Here is a 17,290-nt window from a genome sequence, read left to right on the forward strand (position 1 = left end):
ACATGTATATGTGTGCATGCATGTGTGTGTGCTCATGCATGTGTATGCATGCATATGTACATGCATGTGTATGTGTGTGTGTGTGTGTGTGTGAGTACTATGTCATGGTATGTCTTGTTGGAATCTGTTCTTCCCTATCATGTGAATTCCATGGATGAAATTCAGGTCCCAAGCTTGGTGGTATGGCTCTAACACCACTGAGCCATCTTGCAGGCTCTGCCTCTTTTAGAAGTAACGCATACGTTAGATGGAGGAAGGAGGAGGCTCACACTTCCTGCATAGTCAGGGCAGGGATTGCCACTGCTTGGCTCCCAACTATGCTGCTCTCCCTGCCCTGCACTGGCGGCAATGCCTGCTGGCACTGTGGGTGCCTGGCAGTCGATGGAGCAGAAAGAACGTTGATCTTTGTCCTGAAGCTCTTTTTCCCAGGCACTGCAATGACTGTAGATCCTGCTGTCTGGGAAATGCCCTTCCCTATCCTCATCCCTGCAGGGCTGGGCAGGCAGGGAACTGCCTGGGACACTGCATAGTCAGCTTGCATTCCTGTCCTAGCCTCTGTTTATTTACCTCCCTGGAGGGCTTTGGAATCTACCTCAGTTCCTGGTCCAGAGACCCAACTGTGGCATCTCATGGCAGAGCCCGGCCCGGGGAAGGAGGCAGTGGCTGCTGGGGAGAGAAGCAACACTGGAGCCCCTGCTCCCCTCTTCCCTCAGGAACTCGACAGTGACTTTGAGCACATCATGTGTGTCTCTTGCCTCAGTTCCCACATTTGGAACATATTGAAGTAAGGTGATGTTTAAGACCCCATGGCCTCTGTGGTCTTTGGATTAGCTATGACCTTCTGGGCCATGGAAGCTCTGTGGTGGCATTAAATAAGGACCCACAAGTACCAGGCCTCATGGACACAAGCATGATGAGAAACCTCACAAAATTCCACACACAAAATGGAAGACTTGGCCCCAGGAGTCAAGCACTGTTCAAGTTCCCACATGTGGAGTGCACTGAGAGCAGCACGGAGTACAGAGCCTCAGCCTTGACCCTGTGCTGCACATCAAAGTGAGGCACGACCCACTGAAGCACAGCCCTGTGATGCACGGCCCTGTGATGCACAGCCGTGCGATGCACAGCCCTGCGATGCACAGCCCAGTGAAGTACAGCCCAGAGAGGCTTCTCTACAGCCACGACTCTCAAGAGTAGCCTCTCAAAGCCTGGCAATTGAGAGGGCAGCCCTGGAAGGCTATGGGACCCATGGCTGAACCCCTGCCTCAGAGAGAGGACATGCTACCATTCTGCCTACCCCAGTGTAGAGCTTGCAGACAGGAGCGACCACGGAGAAGCAGCACAGTCCAGAGTCTGCCTGCCATCATCACCTCTTTAGATACTCTCTGCACCACTCTACCTTCTCCCTGGGAGCTGGAATCAGTGTCCTGAAAATGTTACCTCATGGCCTAACCTTTCTTCAGGAGCCTAATGTGGGGAAGCAAATATTTAAATGTGAACTCACCTGGAGAATTAACTTGCTTCTGCTATTAAGCACTGCTTGGACATGATATGGGTGTCCCCACCCCCTTGAAATCCACACGGACCTGACATGTGTGTCCTGGCTCCCTTACAATCCACATGGAGAAGTCTCTCAGATTACCACGTTTGAAGCAGTCTTGTTTGCCGTGACCTCTTGGCCAAGGCTTTGTGCCAAGAGATTTTCTTTGAAAATTAACACATATTCCTCCAACCATTCTCTCAGAAGCACACTCACTTTTTTGGCCATTCCACAACCCAGAGCAGGAACGCAGAAGCACCAGAGATAGGGATGTATCTCAGACAGGTGTAAGATCCCTCAGCAGTGAGAGTTTGTAGTCTGTCCTTTACAGGGGAAATACAGCACAGAGTAGTTCAATCACTCGGGGAAGGAGTAGCTGGGCTTTCAGTCATGTGACCTCCCCCCCTGCACTCTCCCCCATTCCACCTCCACATGGACACTGAAGCTAGGACTGAAACCTTCCAGGGCAAGACTGGAGTGGGGAGACTGGTGGAGAAGGCCCAGCTGCAGAGGCAGTGGCTAGTGCTAAGATGGGAATGGGGCCTGGTAAGTTCCCAGCACCACAAGAAGGAGCCACTGAATGCTCGTGTTTGATTTCATGGTCCCTACTCAATTCACAAAATAGAATAGGAAACGTTATTTTAAAAATGTTCCCGAATTCTCTCAGAAAGACCACTAAGGGTCCTGTTATATCCTTAATGCTTGCTTTAGAAAGCCATGTGACAGTTTCTTGCAGACAGTCCACAGAAATATTTCTTGCTCTGAAAAGCCGGGAAATTTTTCAAATGTTTAGAAAAATGAGATCTGCATGGCCTGCAGTTCCTAGTTTGGGTTTTAGATGGTACATATCGAGGCTTGGGGCACAGCCCAGACAGTAGAATGGTTGTCTGGCATGTTCAAAGCTCCGGGTTTCCTCCTCAAGTACCATGGATGGGGTGGGGATGCTGCAAGTCAAATGGAAGCCCATTGGCTTTGCAGAGCCGCCTGGCATTGGGATTGGTTAGTCTATAGCTGGGCTTTGATGCCAAGCTACCTACTGTGGAAGCCAAAATATACTGTTTCCTGGCTGGGGAACGTTGGACTTCCCTGCGTTTCAGCTTCCTCATCTGAGCTGATATAATTAAAAGCACATCCTAGAGTTCCTGTGAGGACCAAGTTAGCAAACGCACACCAAGCTTTCGATGTAAAGCTACAGCCCCTTGTTCCCTGTGCTTTCCGTCTCCCTTGCTGTCCTCGGCAATTGCTACCGCATTTTATTTATTTTGCTTATCACTCGCCTCTTCCTACTAGATGGTGCATTCCATGAGGGCAGATATTTTTATCTAATTATTCTTTAACTGCCACATCAGTAGAGCCTAGGATGGTACCTGGTACTCTGTGGATGCTTGTCAAATGGATATTAACTGGATGAATGACTTGCTGAGCTACTTGTATCAGATAGCAAGCACTAGGGAAAATGACTCTCTCTCTCTCTCTCTCTCTCTCTCTCTCTCTCTCTCTCTCTCTCTCTCTCTCTCTCTCTTTCTCTCTCCTCTTGGTTTTTTGAGACAAGGTTTTTCTGTGTAGCCCCGGCTGTCCTGGAACTCACTCTGTAGACCAGGCTGGACTCGAACTCTGAAATCTGCCTGCCTCTGCCTCCCAAGTGCTGGGATTAAAGACATGCACCACCACTGTCCGGCAGTATATCTCATTTTTGTAAAGTGTATTTATTCTTTGAAAACTAACATAGGTGTATAATGTTTCTTATCTTGTATGCCCAGCTACCTCCCTCTAACTGTTTCAGGGACCCACCAACCTGTCTCTATCAACTTCATGTCTGTTGTCATTGTCATCTCCTCCTCCTCTTCCTCCTCCATCATCCCACTAAATCTAACTAGTTAATGACCTTGTGTAAATGGGTGGTGAAACCATTCACTCGGGCATGGGTTACCTACCAATTGCCACATCCCCAAAGAAGAGGAAGTCTCCTTGCAGAGCAGCAGCCATCAAGTGCCAGTAGCTCCTTGGCTAACAGTGGGTCTCAGGAGCACCTCTCCCATCTATACTTGAATTTTCACTGGCTTGTCTTTGGCAGATCTCATGTAAATGCATCTCTTTAAATACCACCCCTTATTCACTTTATCAGCAAGTCATGCCAGCTATGTAATCAGAACACAATCTCTAGTCTAATGTGACCCCATTATGTTATAGAATGCCAGGCAGTTTCTCCCAGCTGTAGTTTTTGTACCCATTAACCAAATAACTGTATTTCCAAATGATCAGACGAGAATGTTTCGAATGTTCTCAGCATAAAGAATTGACAAATAAAAGGGATAGATAGACTTGATTACTTTGTTCATGTATGTTAATTATTGTATGCATATCAAAATATCATGGTGTACCCCATATATATGTGTGTGTATGGCCATATATGTGGCCGTTGATTTGCTTGTTTGTAGAATTAATCTGAACATGGCCACTCCTTGCTGGCTGCACTCAACCAGCCCAGGCCAAGCACCCCTCACCCTTCCCTTTGACTCTTGTGTTGACACCCAGGGTCAAAGCCTCTAATTCCACTCTGGGTTCTCAGCTCACATCGACTCCCTGATCTGTGTCCCTGGTCACACTCTGTGACTTGGAAGCCTCTCACATGCTTGGTGTTTTCTCTATATGACGTCTCATAGGCCTCCCCTAACCTGGGTGGACTAATACCACAGATCCTTCTGGAATGTTCTACTTCTACAAGGTTCACTCTGACACATTCTAAAGCTGTCAGCTGAAATGGGATCACCTCAGAGGCCTTTCCCATGACCGATACACTGCTAGCCCTGACTTTCAGATCTGTGTCCTGAGCATTCAGCAGAATGTTCTAGAATCCAGACACTACCTGGCTTCCCCAGGGCACTGAAGCACAAGGGTGCCGTCTGGCCTTGTGGGTGCTGGCCTGTGCCTGGGGTGATGAGGGAAGGAGACTGTGGAGTGGACCTTACACTGTCTCTTCCTTCTCTGGCCAGGTCCTACAGATCTGCCCCAAGGACATGAGAGCTGACATTTGCGTGCACCTGAACCGCAAAGTGTTCAAAGAACACCCCGCCTTCCGACTTGCCAGTGATGGCTGCCTGCGGGCCTTGGCCATGGAGTTCCAGACAGTGCACTGCGCCCCTGGGGACCTCATCTATCATGCTGGGGAGAGTGTGGACAGCCTCTGCTTCGTGGTCTCAGGCTCCCTGGAGGTGATCCAGGATGACGAGGTGGTGGCTATCCTAGGTATGTCCTGCCTATTTTTGATGTACTCCTGGTAATTGATCATACTTGGGGTTGTCTTAGTCATTGGGCAGCCACTCTTAACCAGAGATTTCTCCTTGGGACAGGCTCATTTCTCCATCCATTCAACCACCCAACAGATGTTGGAGTGCTTACTTTGGACTGATTGATGTTTAAGGCCCTTGGGGTTTTCTCTTCAAGGGGCTGCAGGCTATTGGAAGAGATGAATAAACAAACCATCATTTGGAATGTATCAGAAGGGACATCTGATTCAGGATTCAAATTGGAAGGCTTACTATATATAATGATACATGAAAAGAAGCCAAACAATTGAAAATGAGTTAGCATGGAGCAGGATAAAAACAGGATTCCAAAAAGAGACAGATCAGTCTGTGTGAAAGAGACAGGTGTGATTTACAAGGACAGGTGTGACTCTCGGGGTTAAACTCTGAGTCACTATGTGTGACAGGGGCACATGGAAGGGCCACAGTGGCAGATGACCCTGAGAGAGAGTTGACGCACCATAGGCTCCAGGAACCACATTAAAAGATGTTGATTTCTCTTGCAGGGGTAGGACAGATGATCCATGGTAAATTGAAAGTAGGGAAGGGACACCGTTTGTACTTTGTCTGTACTTTGACGAACAATAGCAAGTAGAGGTTGAGCCACAGTGGGCAGGGTAAGCAGGTAAGAGCCATGTTATCTAGGTGCTTAATGAACTAAGATGTGGGTGGATGGAGAGAAACGTGTCACTTTGAGGTATGTAAAAAGTCAAAGGAATCCAATGACAGTTTGCTGTTGGGAGAGGAAGTATCTCTCATTGGTTAGCAGGGAGGTTAGTTCACCACTTATGGCAAGAAGGAATTTGGGAAGAGTGGGGACATATGCAAAATGACAGTATTTGGGGGGGCTTGACCATCAGTGGCCCTGGAGAAACTTCTGAGGCAGCCACAGGATAGCTCCAATGTACACGTCTCTCTAAGGGGACAGGACATCATGGTATAATCACTATTTACGGACATCTGCTTGTTGCCCAATATCATGCAGATGTATCCTCATTTAACCATGCAACATGGCTTTTTTACTCTCAGTCTTTAAGTGAGACAGTTGAAGTTTGGAGAGGCAAGGAAATGTCTTCAGTGTTGTTGAGGCCCGTGGGGTCCCATCCCAGCAACCTCTGACTCCAGACCTTCTGCTTCCACCAGACTTGTGGAGTCCTGTTCCCATATTCCTCTGTGTTCAGCCTCTCTATTCCTGCCCAGTTTTCAGACTGAAATGCTGATGGCTAATGAGATAAGTGGGCCCTGGGTGCTGGTGGTTCTGCTGTAGTTTGTGGATATATGTTTTAGTTCAGCACATGGTTGATTTCCTAGAAAAGTAAGATAGGTGATATGAAGTTAAAGTGATGTTAGAATGAAGAGGCTGGCTGTGTATGAAGTTACTGTGGTGTTAGAATGAAGATGAGGCTGACTATGGATGGTATTTTTTGTTTTTTGTTTTTGTTGTTGTTGTTGTTTTATTTTTCAGGGTATTTATTTATTTATTTATTATATCTTTCTTTACATTTCAAATGATATCTCCTCTCCTGGTTACCCCTCTGAAAAAATATCAAAAACAAAAACAAAAAATAAACTCTATTCCTCCTCCCTCCCCCTGCTCACCAGCCCACTCTCTCCCGCTTCCTGGCCCTGTCATTCCCCTACACTGGGGCATAAATCTTCACAGGACCAAGGGCCTCTCCTCCCATTGATGACTGAGTAGGCCATCCTGCTATACATATGCAGCTGGAGCCATGAGTCCCACCTTGGGTGCTCTTTGGTTGATGGTTTAGACCCTGGGAGCTCTGAGGGTACTAGTTAGTTCAAATTGTTGTTCGTCAAAAGAGGCTGTAAACTTCAGCTCCTTGGGTCCTTTCTCTAGCTCCTTCATTGGGGACCCTGTACTCAGTCCAATGGATGGTTACAAGTCTCTACTTCTGTATTAGTCAGACACTGTCAGAGCCTCTCAGGAGACAGCTTATATCAGGCTCCTGTCAGGTAGCACTTGCTGACATCCACAATAGTGTCTGGGTTTGATGATTGAATATGGAAAGGATTCCCAGGTGGGGCAGTTTCTAGATTGTCCTTCCTTCAGTCTCTGCTCCATAGTTTGTCTCTGCAATTCCTTCCATGGGTATTTTGTTCCCCCTTCTTAGAAGGAATAAAGTATCCACACTTTGGTCTTCTTCCAAGGCAGCAACTTCATAACCTGGATGATTTGACTGGTTACTGATTCTCCAAATCTAGCCCTCTGGGCATCCAGCCTGCTCCAGTTAGCAGTGTGGTTGGACTTCAAATATAGCTCAGCAGCTTTGGAGTAAATGTGTTGGTTGTTCTCAAGATGTCCAAGCTAGAAAAAGCCTCCTCTATGCTTCCCAAGAGCCAGATTGAGCCCCCAAAGTAGGTCCAGGCTCGATTATCCTACATAACTTGCCAAGAGACTTTTAGTCTATAAAAGGACATGACAAGTTCTTTGAGTCAACCTGTCCTTTAGGCCATGAAGCACACAACATTCCAAGCTGTTTGTTCCCTGGAAACACCCACTTGGATCTTTTTAAAATTCCTTTCTCCTTAGAATCACTTTTTCTTTTTAATGAACTGCAATCAGTTTCTTCCTACGAAGGGTTTGAGCATCAATCACATGAGACTGAAAACTAGACCTTCATTGTCCTCTGATGCCCTTTAGTGTATTGTTACCCAGAACCGTTAACAGGCTCTGTCATGAGTGTGTTGCTGCAGTGGACCAAATCTTACCCCAGGCCTCAAGAGCTGCATGTGGAGCAACTGACTCTAGACAGCTGTCCCTCTACACATTGAGGGTTAGAGAAGAAATGGAGATGCTCCTGGGGGATTGTAGGATGAGTAGCTATGGAGCAATGCTGTGTGCCCAGTGCTCTGGTAATGAAGGGAAGTATGTCAGTGCTTGTGCAAGAGGCTGCAGAGAAAACGCTGGGACACAGTTGCCTTCTGATTCGGGTCTTACCAGTTCAGTCACTTACAACCTGCTGTGGTGTGGTCCCTCCCTCTAATTAGACCATCCCACCCCCATCCTCTGTTTGATTTTAGTGCAGACTCCAGGAATGAGTGGACTTAGCCCATGCCCAAAATAGAATCCCCCCTCACTAAAATCTTATAGACTTTTGGTGACAGCAGTTACAATATAAAATGCTAATTACACTGCTAACTGATGAACATGTAGGTAAAACTCAGCATTTGTCCTGTTGTAGGAAATGCAGCCTGATAGTTTCTATTAGGGTCTGTTGCCTTCCATTAAAAAAAAAATTAATATAGTGACCTAGTAAATCAGTTTCTGGAGCTGATCAAAGGTTGCAATTAGAAATCGTGGCCCCCAAGCCATGGAAGCCACTCTCTGATTGAAAGCACACTGTCCCCCAAGGACAATGATTATGGCGGCGCTCTCTTACGATTCCTCCTCTGACTTAATTTTGCTATGACATCCTCCTTACTTCCCTCAGAGATGCCTTCTCGCAGTTGCTGAGTTGGAAGGCTACTTTGCCTTTGCCTGGATAAGGTGCTTATTTCAGCCATTTGCTCAAGGTTGGATATTTAGCAGCCTCTGCTGTCATCGAGGATCACAGTGATGTTCCTTCTGGGGACAGAGAAAGTCTTGCCTAGAGGACCATTGTGTGGAACTGAGACAGATGCTTAGTGATCATGAGCACAGGGTCTCACTCTGTCCCTCTCCTGGAGCAATCAGGCAGGTAAATGCTCACAGAGGAGGCAGAGCCAAACTGAGAGCTTGGGAAGCCCCAAGGAGTGTGGTAAGCTGCATTGGGGTAGAAAAGCAGCAGGGTTTCTAGGGGCACTGGAGTGGAGTGTGAGTGTGAATGTGAGTGTGAGTGTGAGTGTGAGCGTGAGCATGTGAGTGTGAGCATGTGAGTGTGAGCGTGAGTGTGAACTTGAGTGTGAACTTGAGTGTGAACTTGAGTGTGAGTGTGTGAGTGTGAGTGTGAGCATGAGTGTGAGCGTGAGTGTGAGCAGCAGGCTCAAGCCAGGGTGAGTGGAACTGGCCATGCTGGTTCCATCAGCTCAGAGCTTCCTGCTTTAGTGTGCACGGGGCTTTGCCAGCTTGTTGCACTGTGGTGTCAGGAACACTAAGCCTTGATTGTCATTTCATTTGTAGTTTGATATCGTCAACCTTAGCTGTGGAATAGAGTGGGGTGAGGCACGTGGAGAAGGAAAGGAGACAGGAACCTGTAAGCAGGGGCCTTTTATGAACTTCGCTTCAGCCATATGAAGTTACTCATTTTCGACATTTGTTTAGACCCACACTAATCAGCAGGGGACCCTTCCTGGTGATTGACAGACTAGGCCATAAGGTCTTTGCCTTGGTGGTGGCTGGAAAGATGGAGTCAGATGAGGTCAGATATGGGTTAGCTGTGGGGAGAGGACTTGTGTGGTGTGTCATCCAAGCCAGCATGTGAACTGGAGCCCAGAGCTGCAGTGACAAGTGATGAGATGCAGCAAGGCTGGTGTGGATGACACTGTGTCATCGTGAGAAACCAGACACTAGCAAGTGAAGTATGACATCAGAGAGCTGTGATCCAAAAGCACTGAAGAGTGGGGCTGAGGGACATGGCAACTGTGAGGTCACTATGGCTCACGATAGACAAAGATCACTGAGGTACAGTCAGAACAAATGGATAAGGCCCACAGGGACATCTGAATTACATAGAAACAGTGAATGACTACTAGTGTGAGTTTCCCTCCAAAGATTGTATAAGATGCAGTTTGAGGAAAACTATTCATTCATTAGAATTCAGTTTTAACTGGATATCTATATTTTTACTTGCAGAATTTGCCAAACTTAGTTGGGAGGTGCAGGTGGGTGAACTGTCAGGGACAGGGGTGTCCTGGTGAGTTTTCTGCCAGTTTGACACAGCTAGAGTTATCTGGGAAGGGGAACCTCAATTGAGAAAATGCCCCGTTAGATCAGCCTATAAGCAAGTCTATGGGGTATCTTATTGGTTAATGATATAGGAGGGCCCAGACCACTGTGGTGTTTCCACCCCTGGGCAGATGGTCCTGGGAAGCAAACTGAGAAAGCTCTGAGAACAAGCCAGTGTGCAACATTGTTCTACGGTCTCTGCTTCAGTCCCTGCCTTAAGTGTCCTGCCTTGAGTCCCTGCCCTGACTTCCCTTAATGCTGGACTGCGATCACATAGACATGTGAACAAAATAAATGCTTTCCTCCTCAAGCTATATTTGGTCAGTGTTTTATAGAAAACAAGCTAGGACAGAGAGTCTCTTGGGTTGGAAATGTTAGTACTAGAATGTAAGGGGGAAACAGGGAGGCAGAGGGGGGGTTCTGATGCCTGGGAAGTGGGAGAGAAGTATTTACAAAGAAGAGGCCACAGAGCAGAAAGTGTGAAGCTTGCATTAAAGATCCGAGGACATTGGACAGAGGTGCAGCCAGCATTGCTTGGAAAGGTAGGTCTGGAACCAGAACAAGAAGAAAGATCAGGACCAGGAAAGGCACTCAGGTCTCAAGCTAGAGATTTAAGAATTAATAAAAGAAATGTAAAATAGGAAAAAGAAGAACGCCATCAGCAGAACTTACGAGTCTTCTCCTAAATGGCCAAGCATTTGAGAGCAGTTTTAAAGAGATGGGGTGTAGCCATTCAGAATGACCATGGGGAATTTTAAATGATGTTGGAAACTCTTATGATAAATGAAATGTTATTTGAATATGCTGTGATTGATCCCAATCATGTAAATACAAGCACACAGAGATGAGACTCCATGGGCATCTTTGCTAGCAAGCTGGGGTAGATGCCTTGTTTGTGAGGCAGGGGATATTTATTTTCTTATCAAACTTGTTTGGCTTTCGGGTTATCTTTAAAAGAGCAGGTCTGAAGAGATGGTAAAGTTCTTGAGTTCAGATCCCAGTACCCCTGTAAGAAGGACTGTGTGTGTGTATGTATGTGTGTGTGTGTGCGTATGTGTGTGCATGCATGTGTGTATGTGTGTTTGTGTGTGTATGTGTACGTGTATGCATGTGTATGTGTATTTGTGTGTGCATGTGTGTGTATGTGTGTATGCATGCGTGTGTGTCTGTTTCTGTGTATGTATGTGTGTGTGTGTCTGTGTGTGTGTGTATGTGTGTGTATGAGACTGTGATCCTAGAGCTGAAGGTGCCAAGTCCTGCTGTTCAGCTAAGCTTGCCAGTCAGTAGCTTCCTGATTCACTGAGTAGCTCTGTCTCAAAAAATGAGGCAGATATCAATAAAGGAATATACTAGACATGGCCGCTGGTCTCTACATCAAGTACACACACAAGTGCGCATACATGTGTATTCATAACAAACACACACACAGATAAATGACCTCTTGTTTCTACATCATGCAAACACACGTGTGTGCTACATATGTACACATACACCAAACACATACAAATAAGTAAATAAATAAATGACATTTTCAAGAAGACAATTCACATTTCTTTCAAGTCAGTCTTGAGAAAGCGTCATTTGTTCTCCCAGACACTGTTAGGGAATCATTTTTAAGCACAGTTCTTGGCAGCAGCTCTTTTACATTTTACTGCCCAATCAGAGAAAATGACGTGTCTCTGCATGTGCCTACATCCCTCCTTCTGACTGTCCTTGGCCTGACAGTGAGGACCGAAGGGCTTATCTAGCGCAGGCTTATAAACAACAACCTCAGTACTATAAATGCTCACTAATTCAAAGATGGAAATGCCCCATCCTTCCTAGAGATGCTTCTGGGGTCCATAGGAGGCCAGGGTGGGAGAAAAGTAGGCTCTTCCCTCTCTGTGGGGCACCCCTGCACAGGGAGCAGATGGACCATGGGGTGAGCTTGATGCCTGTACTTAGTACATGTCAGGAGCTGTGCTCAAGGCATTCCACGCTTTAACCAAGCATCAGTATTCACCTAGCTGCTCCATCAACCCGAGCGATTATGTTAAATCTACAGTCCTGGTGAGGAGCCATAATGTGAATCACCCAGAACTCCAAAGCACAAAATGTTTCTATCTAGTAGCACCCACATCATATGATGGAGAGAGGGTGAGGGTAGACAGTGGGTGATATTTTCTAATTTCTCCTCCTGTTTAAGCAATTTTAAAAATTAGTTTTCAGTCCCTGAAGACACGGGCCGTTAGATATACTAAAAGTGATCTTTCTAAATGGAATCCCTGTAACTGCATTGTCCAGACAAAGGACTCAGTTGTCAGAAGTTAATGTCAGTTAAGGGAAGTATGAGATAATAGAGGCGCTCTAGTGTTGTGTAAAATGTTTCAAGTGTTTTAAGTAAGAAAAGTACAATCCAGGGCTGCATGTGTGGCAGCCTTAGCTAAAAATGCATATGTGCATAGGACCAGGATGGAAGACAAACCAAGATCTTAACAAAAGCACCCTAGCTGGCGTCCATCATTTTCAATTTTCAAATATGGTTGAATAATTTTCTACAATGTACCTCTATTCTTTTACAGATAACCAGATGAGAAAAGAGCAAATGAGGTTTATGTTCTCATCTGTAGAGATCCTGGTAACTTCCACCAGCTCTTGGTGGAGCACTGGGGTCCGCTTGATGTGGAGGAGAGGCACTAGGCTGATTTAATTTTACCTGACAGACAGGGAGTCATCATGGTGGTTCTAAAACTCTGCTTTAATTGAACTCTTTTGTGTGTGTGTCTCATTCAGTGAGGGATGCCAGCCTTCTTCACACTCAGTGTCACTGCACAAGGAGGGCTAGGGACACATATGGTGTGAAGGTTCTAAAAGGCTTCTAAGACAGACAGAGCTTCCATCTTAGGGCGATCTTTTTTTAAGATTTATTTATTTATTATATGTAAGTACACTGTAGCTGTTTTCAGATGCACCAGAAGAGAGCGTTATGAATCAGAACTCATTACGGGTGGTTGTGAGCCACCATGTGGTTGCTGGGATTTGAACTCACACCCCTCAACTCCGCTCCCTGCTCCCACTCACAGGGCAGTTTCTAACGTGCACTGTTTTATTTCATGGTTGTAAATTTGCCTGTAAACTTTCAGCTTGGCAGAAAGCTAAATCACATTGAGCTAAGGGAGCATTTCTGAGCAGGCCAGCGAGTCAGCCTGACAAGGCAGCTGCTGACCTGTGCATTCTAAACTCGGGTTCCAGGGTCCAGTCATCTTCCCCAAATCTCCCAGCTCAGGACATCCCAGGTCTTTCACCACCACCCCCCTGCTGTGCCTCTCACCCACCTTTGCAGTGGTTTGTTCATTTCATAAGCATGTCAGGTGTGTCGTTAGGGGCTGGAGACACAACTTGAACAAAAAGGCTGGTCTCATCAGGAAGACAAGTCATTCTACACTTACCAGGCAGGGCCGAGAGGGGTAATAGTGATAAGAACAAGATGCTGTCAGAATTCACACGGCAGGCATCCAAGCCAGCTGAGCCACCAGAGTAAAGGAAGGCTTCCGGACAAAGGCTGCGCCAGAGCTGAGTGCCACCAGGCTCAGTCCTGTCTTGGGGGGAGGGGGGGCGGCTAGGAGATGAGAGAGTAGGAAGCAAAGTAGACACAGCATCCTCCTCAGGGTCAACACTGGCAGAGCCTGGAAGCCACGTCTAGCCATGAAGAGCAGTTCATTCCACAGAGTTCTTGGGCCTCTTGCCCTATGAAGATGAACTTGAATGGATTAGTAATAGGAGCCGGTGGTGACTTTAAACAAAACAGGGACTGAATTGCACATGTGCTTAGAAAAGTCATCCAGGCAGCTGTTTGGAAAGTGAATTAGAGAGCCAAGGTCAGAGGGGACCAACAAGGAGTATGCCAAGAAGCAAGAGTAGCCTGACCTCCTGATCTCACAGCGGTTTAAGTGAGAGAAAAGAGAGTCAAGAGATACTTGTGGGAGTGAGTGGAAGATGGCCCTTCACCGCTTGTAGAATAAGAGGGGACTTCATTAGGGTGAACAATCCAGGAGGATCGCAGGCTTATCATGGAGGTGACTCATTCCTCCCTCAGATATATGAGTCTGAGCTAAGTGAGCATCTACAGGAGGATTCTGGAGATCTCAGACTCGGGGCACAAAGCCTGCATGCATGAGAACAGGGCACAAGCCGAAAAAGTCCCCATTCCAGCAGGGGCGTGAGGGTGAGGAGAGAATCAGGGGTCCAGAGTAGGTCCCTGGGGAGCACCTGTACCTAGGAAGTGTGTTCAGTAAACTGGGAGGGACTACTAGAACAAGGAGAGCGGCCGAGACACTGACTGTTACAGAAGCCAGGGGTAATGACAGGTACTGGTACCAAGTTCTTGCAAATGCCATAGAATACGTTTCACTGGACAGAGATGTCACAGTTTGTAAGATCATCAATGTTTTATGACCCAACTGCCACATATATGTTGTCCTATGTATGTATCCACATGAATACAACACAGAGACATACACACATACACACATACACACACACACACACACACACACACACACACACACATTTTTAAAATTCCAGAGCTGGCATAGGAGCATACACCTGTAATCTCAGCTCTCAGGAGGCAGAGGCAGGTGGATTTCTGTGTGATTGAGGACAGCCTAGTCTACACAGTCAGTTCTAGGATAGCCAGCATTACATAGAGGGACCCTGTCTCAAAAAAAGGTAAATAAAACGAAAACAAAAATTAAGGCACATATGAGTAGATTAGGAACAAATGTCATAACACGTTGAAGATTAGTGAGTATTGTTTAGACTGATTAGCTGAGGGGTAATGATTGACAGGTATGAGATGGGTGGGCGACCTATGAGAGCAAGAAGCTTGAGAGGAGGGCAGTGAATGGGTTCCAGAGCCTAAGAAACTCTATGGGTCTGTGCAGAGGTGCAGCCACAAGAGCACAATACAGCAGATGTACAGAGGTGCAGCCAAGAGAGGACAACAACAGATTAGCTGCTTATTGTGAAAGTGTCTGACAAGAGCAAGGTAAGATTAAGAAAGGACTTACTGGGGCTCACAGTTTGGGAGGAGACAGTCCCTCAGGCCAGGGAAGTCATAGCGGCAGGGAAGTCATGGTGCCAAGGGGGTCAGGGTGGCAAGATCTCCAGCAGCTGTTCCCATTACATCCACAGCCAGGAGGCAGAGGATGAGAAATTATCAACTGGTTTTCTCCTCTTTTTTCAGTCTGGGCTCCGACTCCATGGTTAGGGTAGGTCATTCTATTTTAGTTAGCCTAATCTGGAAGCTTCTCACAGAGACCCATCTCCTTAGTGATTCTAGATCTCATCAGCTGTCAGTACTAACCACTACTAAGTCCAATCACCATCTTTCCAAGTACAGCTGCTATTATGGGATGTGCTTTGTATTTATGAACAAGAAGAGTCCCAGTGTTGAGCCCTAGAATTAGACGGATCATGGTGCTGACCAGCCTCCCTGGACCACTGTAGTAGGCGTCTGCTCCATAAACCTCAGGGGTGGCAAGAGTTCTTTGTTTCATGGAAGGGAATGGTCTAAGCAGGACAGACTATTGGAGCTACTACCTAACAGTGAGGAAAGGTTGACTACAACAACCAAGAAGCTTAGCTGGTGAGTGGAACACCTCAGAACCTGTCTTCATTCCCACGTACACTGTTTGCCAGAGCCACCGAGCCTTTCATATCTGTCTAACTTCTGTGTGGGCAGCTCGATTATCTTCTCCATGAGCTCTCTTTAGTCCTGCCCACTCCCCACCCCAGTCTTGACATTGCTTGTGTTGCAACGATTTTGTGTTTGTTATGACAGGCATGCATGAGTTTCCTTTTCTTTCACTATAAGCTCCTTGACTCCAGAAATGACCCTAGAAATGATCTCCACCATTCCATCCAGCTCTATAAGATGCTGAAAGGGGTCTCTAACCCACAAAAGATAAGTTCAAGTCATTGGTTTGGGTTGAGCCATGTGCAGAGATGGCAAGAGGTGGACCCAGCTATGGGAAGTCAAGCTAAAAGCTCTCTGGGAAAGGCAGAGACAAAGGCAGAGTAGGTGGCACTTGGAGAGGACTGGCCATGACCTTACCTGTGTAGGTTTCACAGACCACGTTAGTACCCATCTAACTAGAGGTAGGTAAAGAGGGTCATCCCGTGGCTCTTTTGTACTGACTGGAAAGTGAGCAGGTGTTTGAACATGATGCAGTTTTCATAGAAGTTACAATCACAGCAAGCTTCTAGAGACAGATGCACTCTGAGAAGTGGGGGAGAATCAGATCTGTCCCTGGAACCAGGGTCACCTGGGCATGGCCTGTCCCAGCTTTTTTACTGGGTCAGAAGTCCAGTAAGTGCTCAACACTTCAGCAGCCAGTGAAGTACAACCCAGGCTTTTTTCCCAGGGGTGCCATTTCTCACCTTAGAGCGGAAGGCCTCGGTGAGATTTGCAGGGTGTCTGTCTCCGATATATGTTCTCGTTCCCTAAGCTGTGGCACATGGAACAGAGGTTGTGACCTCTGCAGTAACATCTATTTATACAATGAAGGTTAGAAGAGCTTTGCAGCTTTTCCTGTGTATTCCAAGATGGCAACATTCGGCTTCCTTACACCCACCAGCAACCTCAGGCAGGGTTGAGGTTTGCAACCCTAAGTACTTGTAGAGGAGCTCACAAGTGTTCCAGAGTAAGCAGGCTGGGCCTTGGCCTCTGGGAGAAAGCACGTAGCAGGTATTGGTGCACATAGTAGGGTCTAGGTGGTCCTAATGTCTGGCCATATTCAGAGTGGGCAGGGGAGTTGGTCAGTGTAGTCAGGGGCCTGGCTCATGTGGCTGGACCTTTCACCTTCAGCCTGGGGAGCTGCATCTTCCCTGGAGCAGGTGAGTCGATGCCTCAGGGGGATACCTGCCCGCATAGCTTGTTGCCTTTGGCTTCTCTTCCAGCCAAGGGATCCCCAGTGGTCTAAGATAAGGGTGCAGCTGCTCTGGTAGGAGCTCCAACTATCGGAAAGCCAGCAAGGGCAGAGCTCCCCTTCTTATATAGTTATCCAGGTACACAAGAGCAGGTGGCAACTCCACGGCACTAGACGCCTAGTTTCCTGCCAGCTTCTTGTTTCCTCTCAGTAGGGTGTCACTTTGGCTTTCTGCCAACAGGTTCTTCAGCCCTTCAAGCAGTGCATGAACGGCTGGCTGAGTTCTTTCTGATGTCTTTGATTCTGAAAATGGCTAATGATTTTAGTAACAGAGGGGCTAGTTTTGGTCATGTGCTGTACCAGTGTGGACTATCCTGCGAGCCGTCTTTAAAAGAACATGTGTTCAGGAATTATAGAAACAGCCAGACATCTCCCCCCCACTCCACCCTCTGCCTCAATAGGCTCATCTATCTGAGTGAACTGGACCTGCTGGGTTCAAATCACAATCCCTTCCCTGCAACCTCTTAACACCGAGGAAGGCTGCTCGATGCTTCCAGGGTCCTATATTTGAACCCCTCTTGAATTCACCTTGGTGTCCTCCCTACGAACCCCATTTGCCTCTGCCCTTCACGGAACCAAGCTGCCCTCAGGG

The 17,290-nt window shown here is 47.0% G+C and overlaps 1 protein-coding gene across 1 annotated transcript in view; it reads left to right on the forward strand.

Moving 5' to 3' along the window:
- The window catches only part of Kcnh1 (potassium voltage-gated channel subfamily H member 1), a 315,715-nt gene that overhangs the window by 223,642 nt on the left and 74,783 nt on the right, over positions 1 to 17,290 (forward strand). Inside the window, exon 9 of the mRNA XM_031339334.1 lies at positions 4,534 to 4,786. Coding sequence (XP_031195194.1) covers positions 4,534 to 4,786 — 253 coding nt within the window. The remainder of the gene's footprint in view (positions 1 to 4,533; positions 4,787 to 17,290) is intronic.

This window comes from Mastomys coucha, unplaced genomic scaffold (genome assembly GCF_008632895.1).
Source record: "Mastomys coucha isolate ucsf_1 unplaced genomic scaffold, UCSF_Mcou_1 pScaffold1, whole genome shotgun sequence".
Lineage (NCBI taxonomy): Eukaryota > Metazoa > Chordata > Mammalia > Rodentia > Muridae > Mastomys > Mastomys coucha.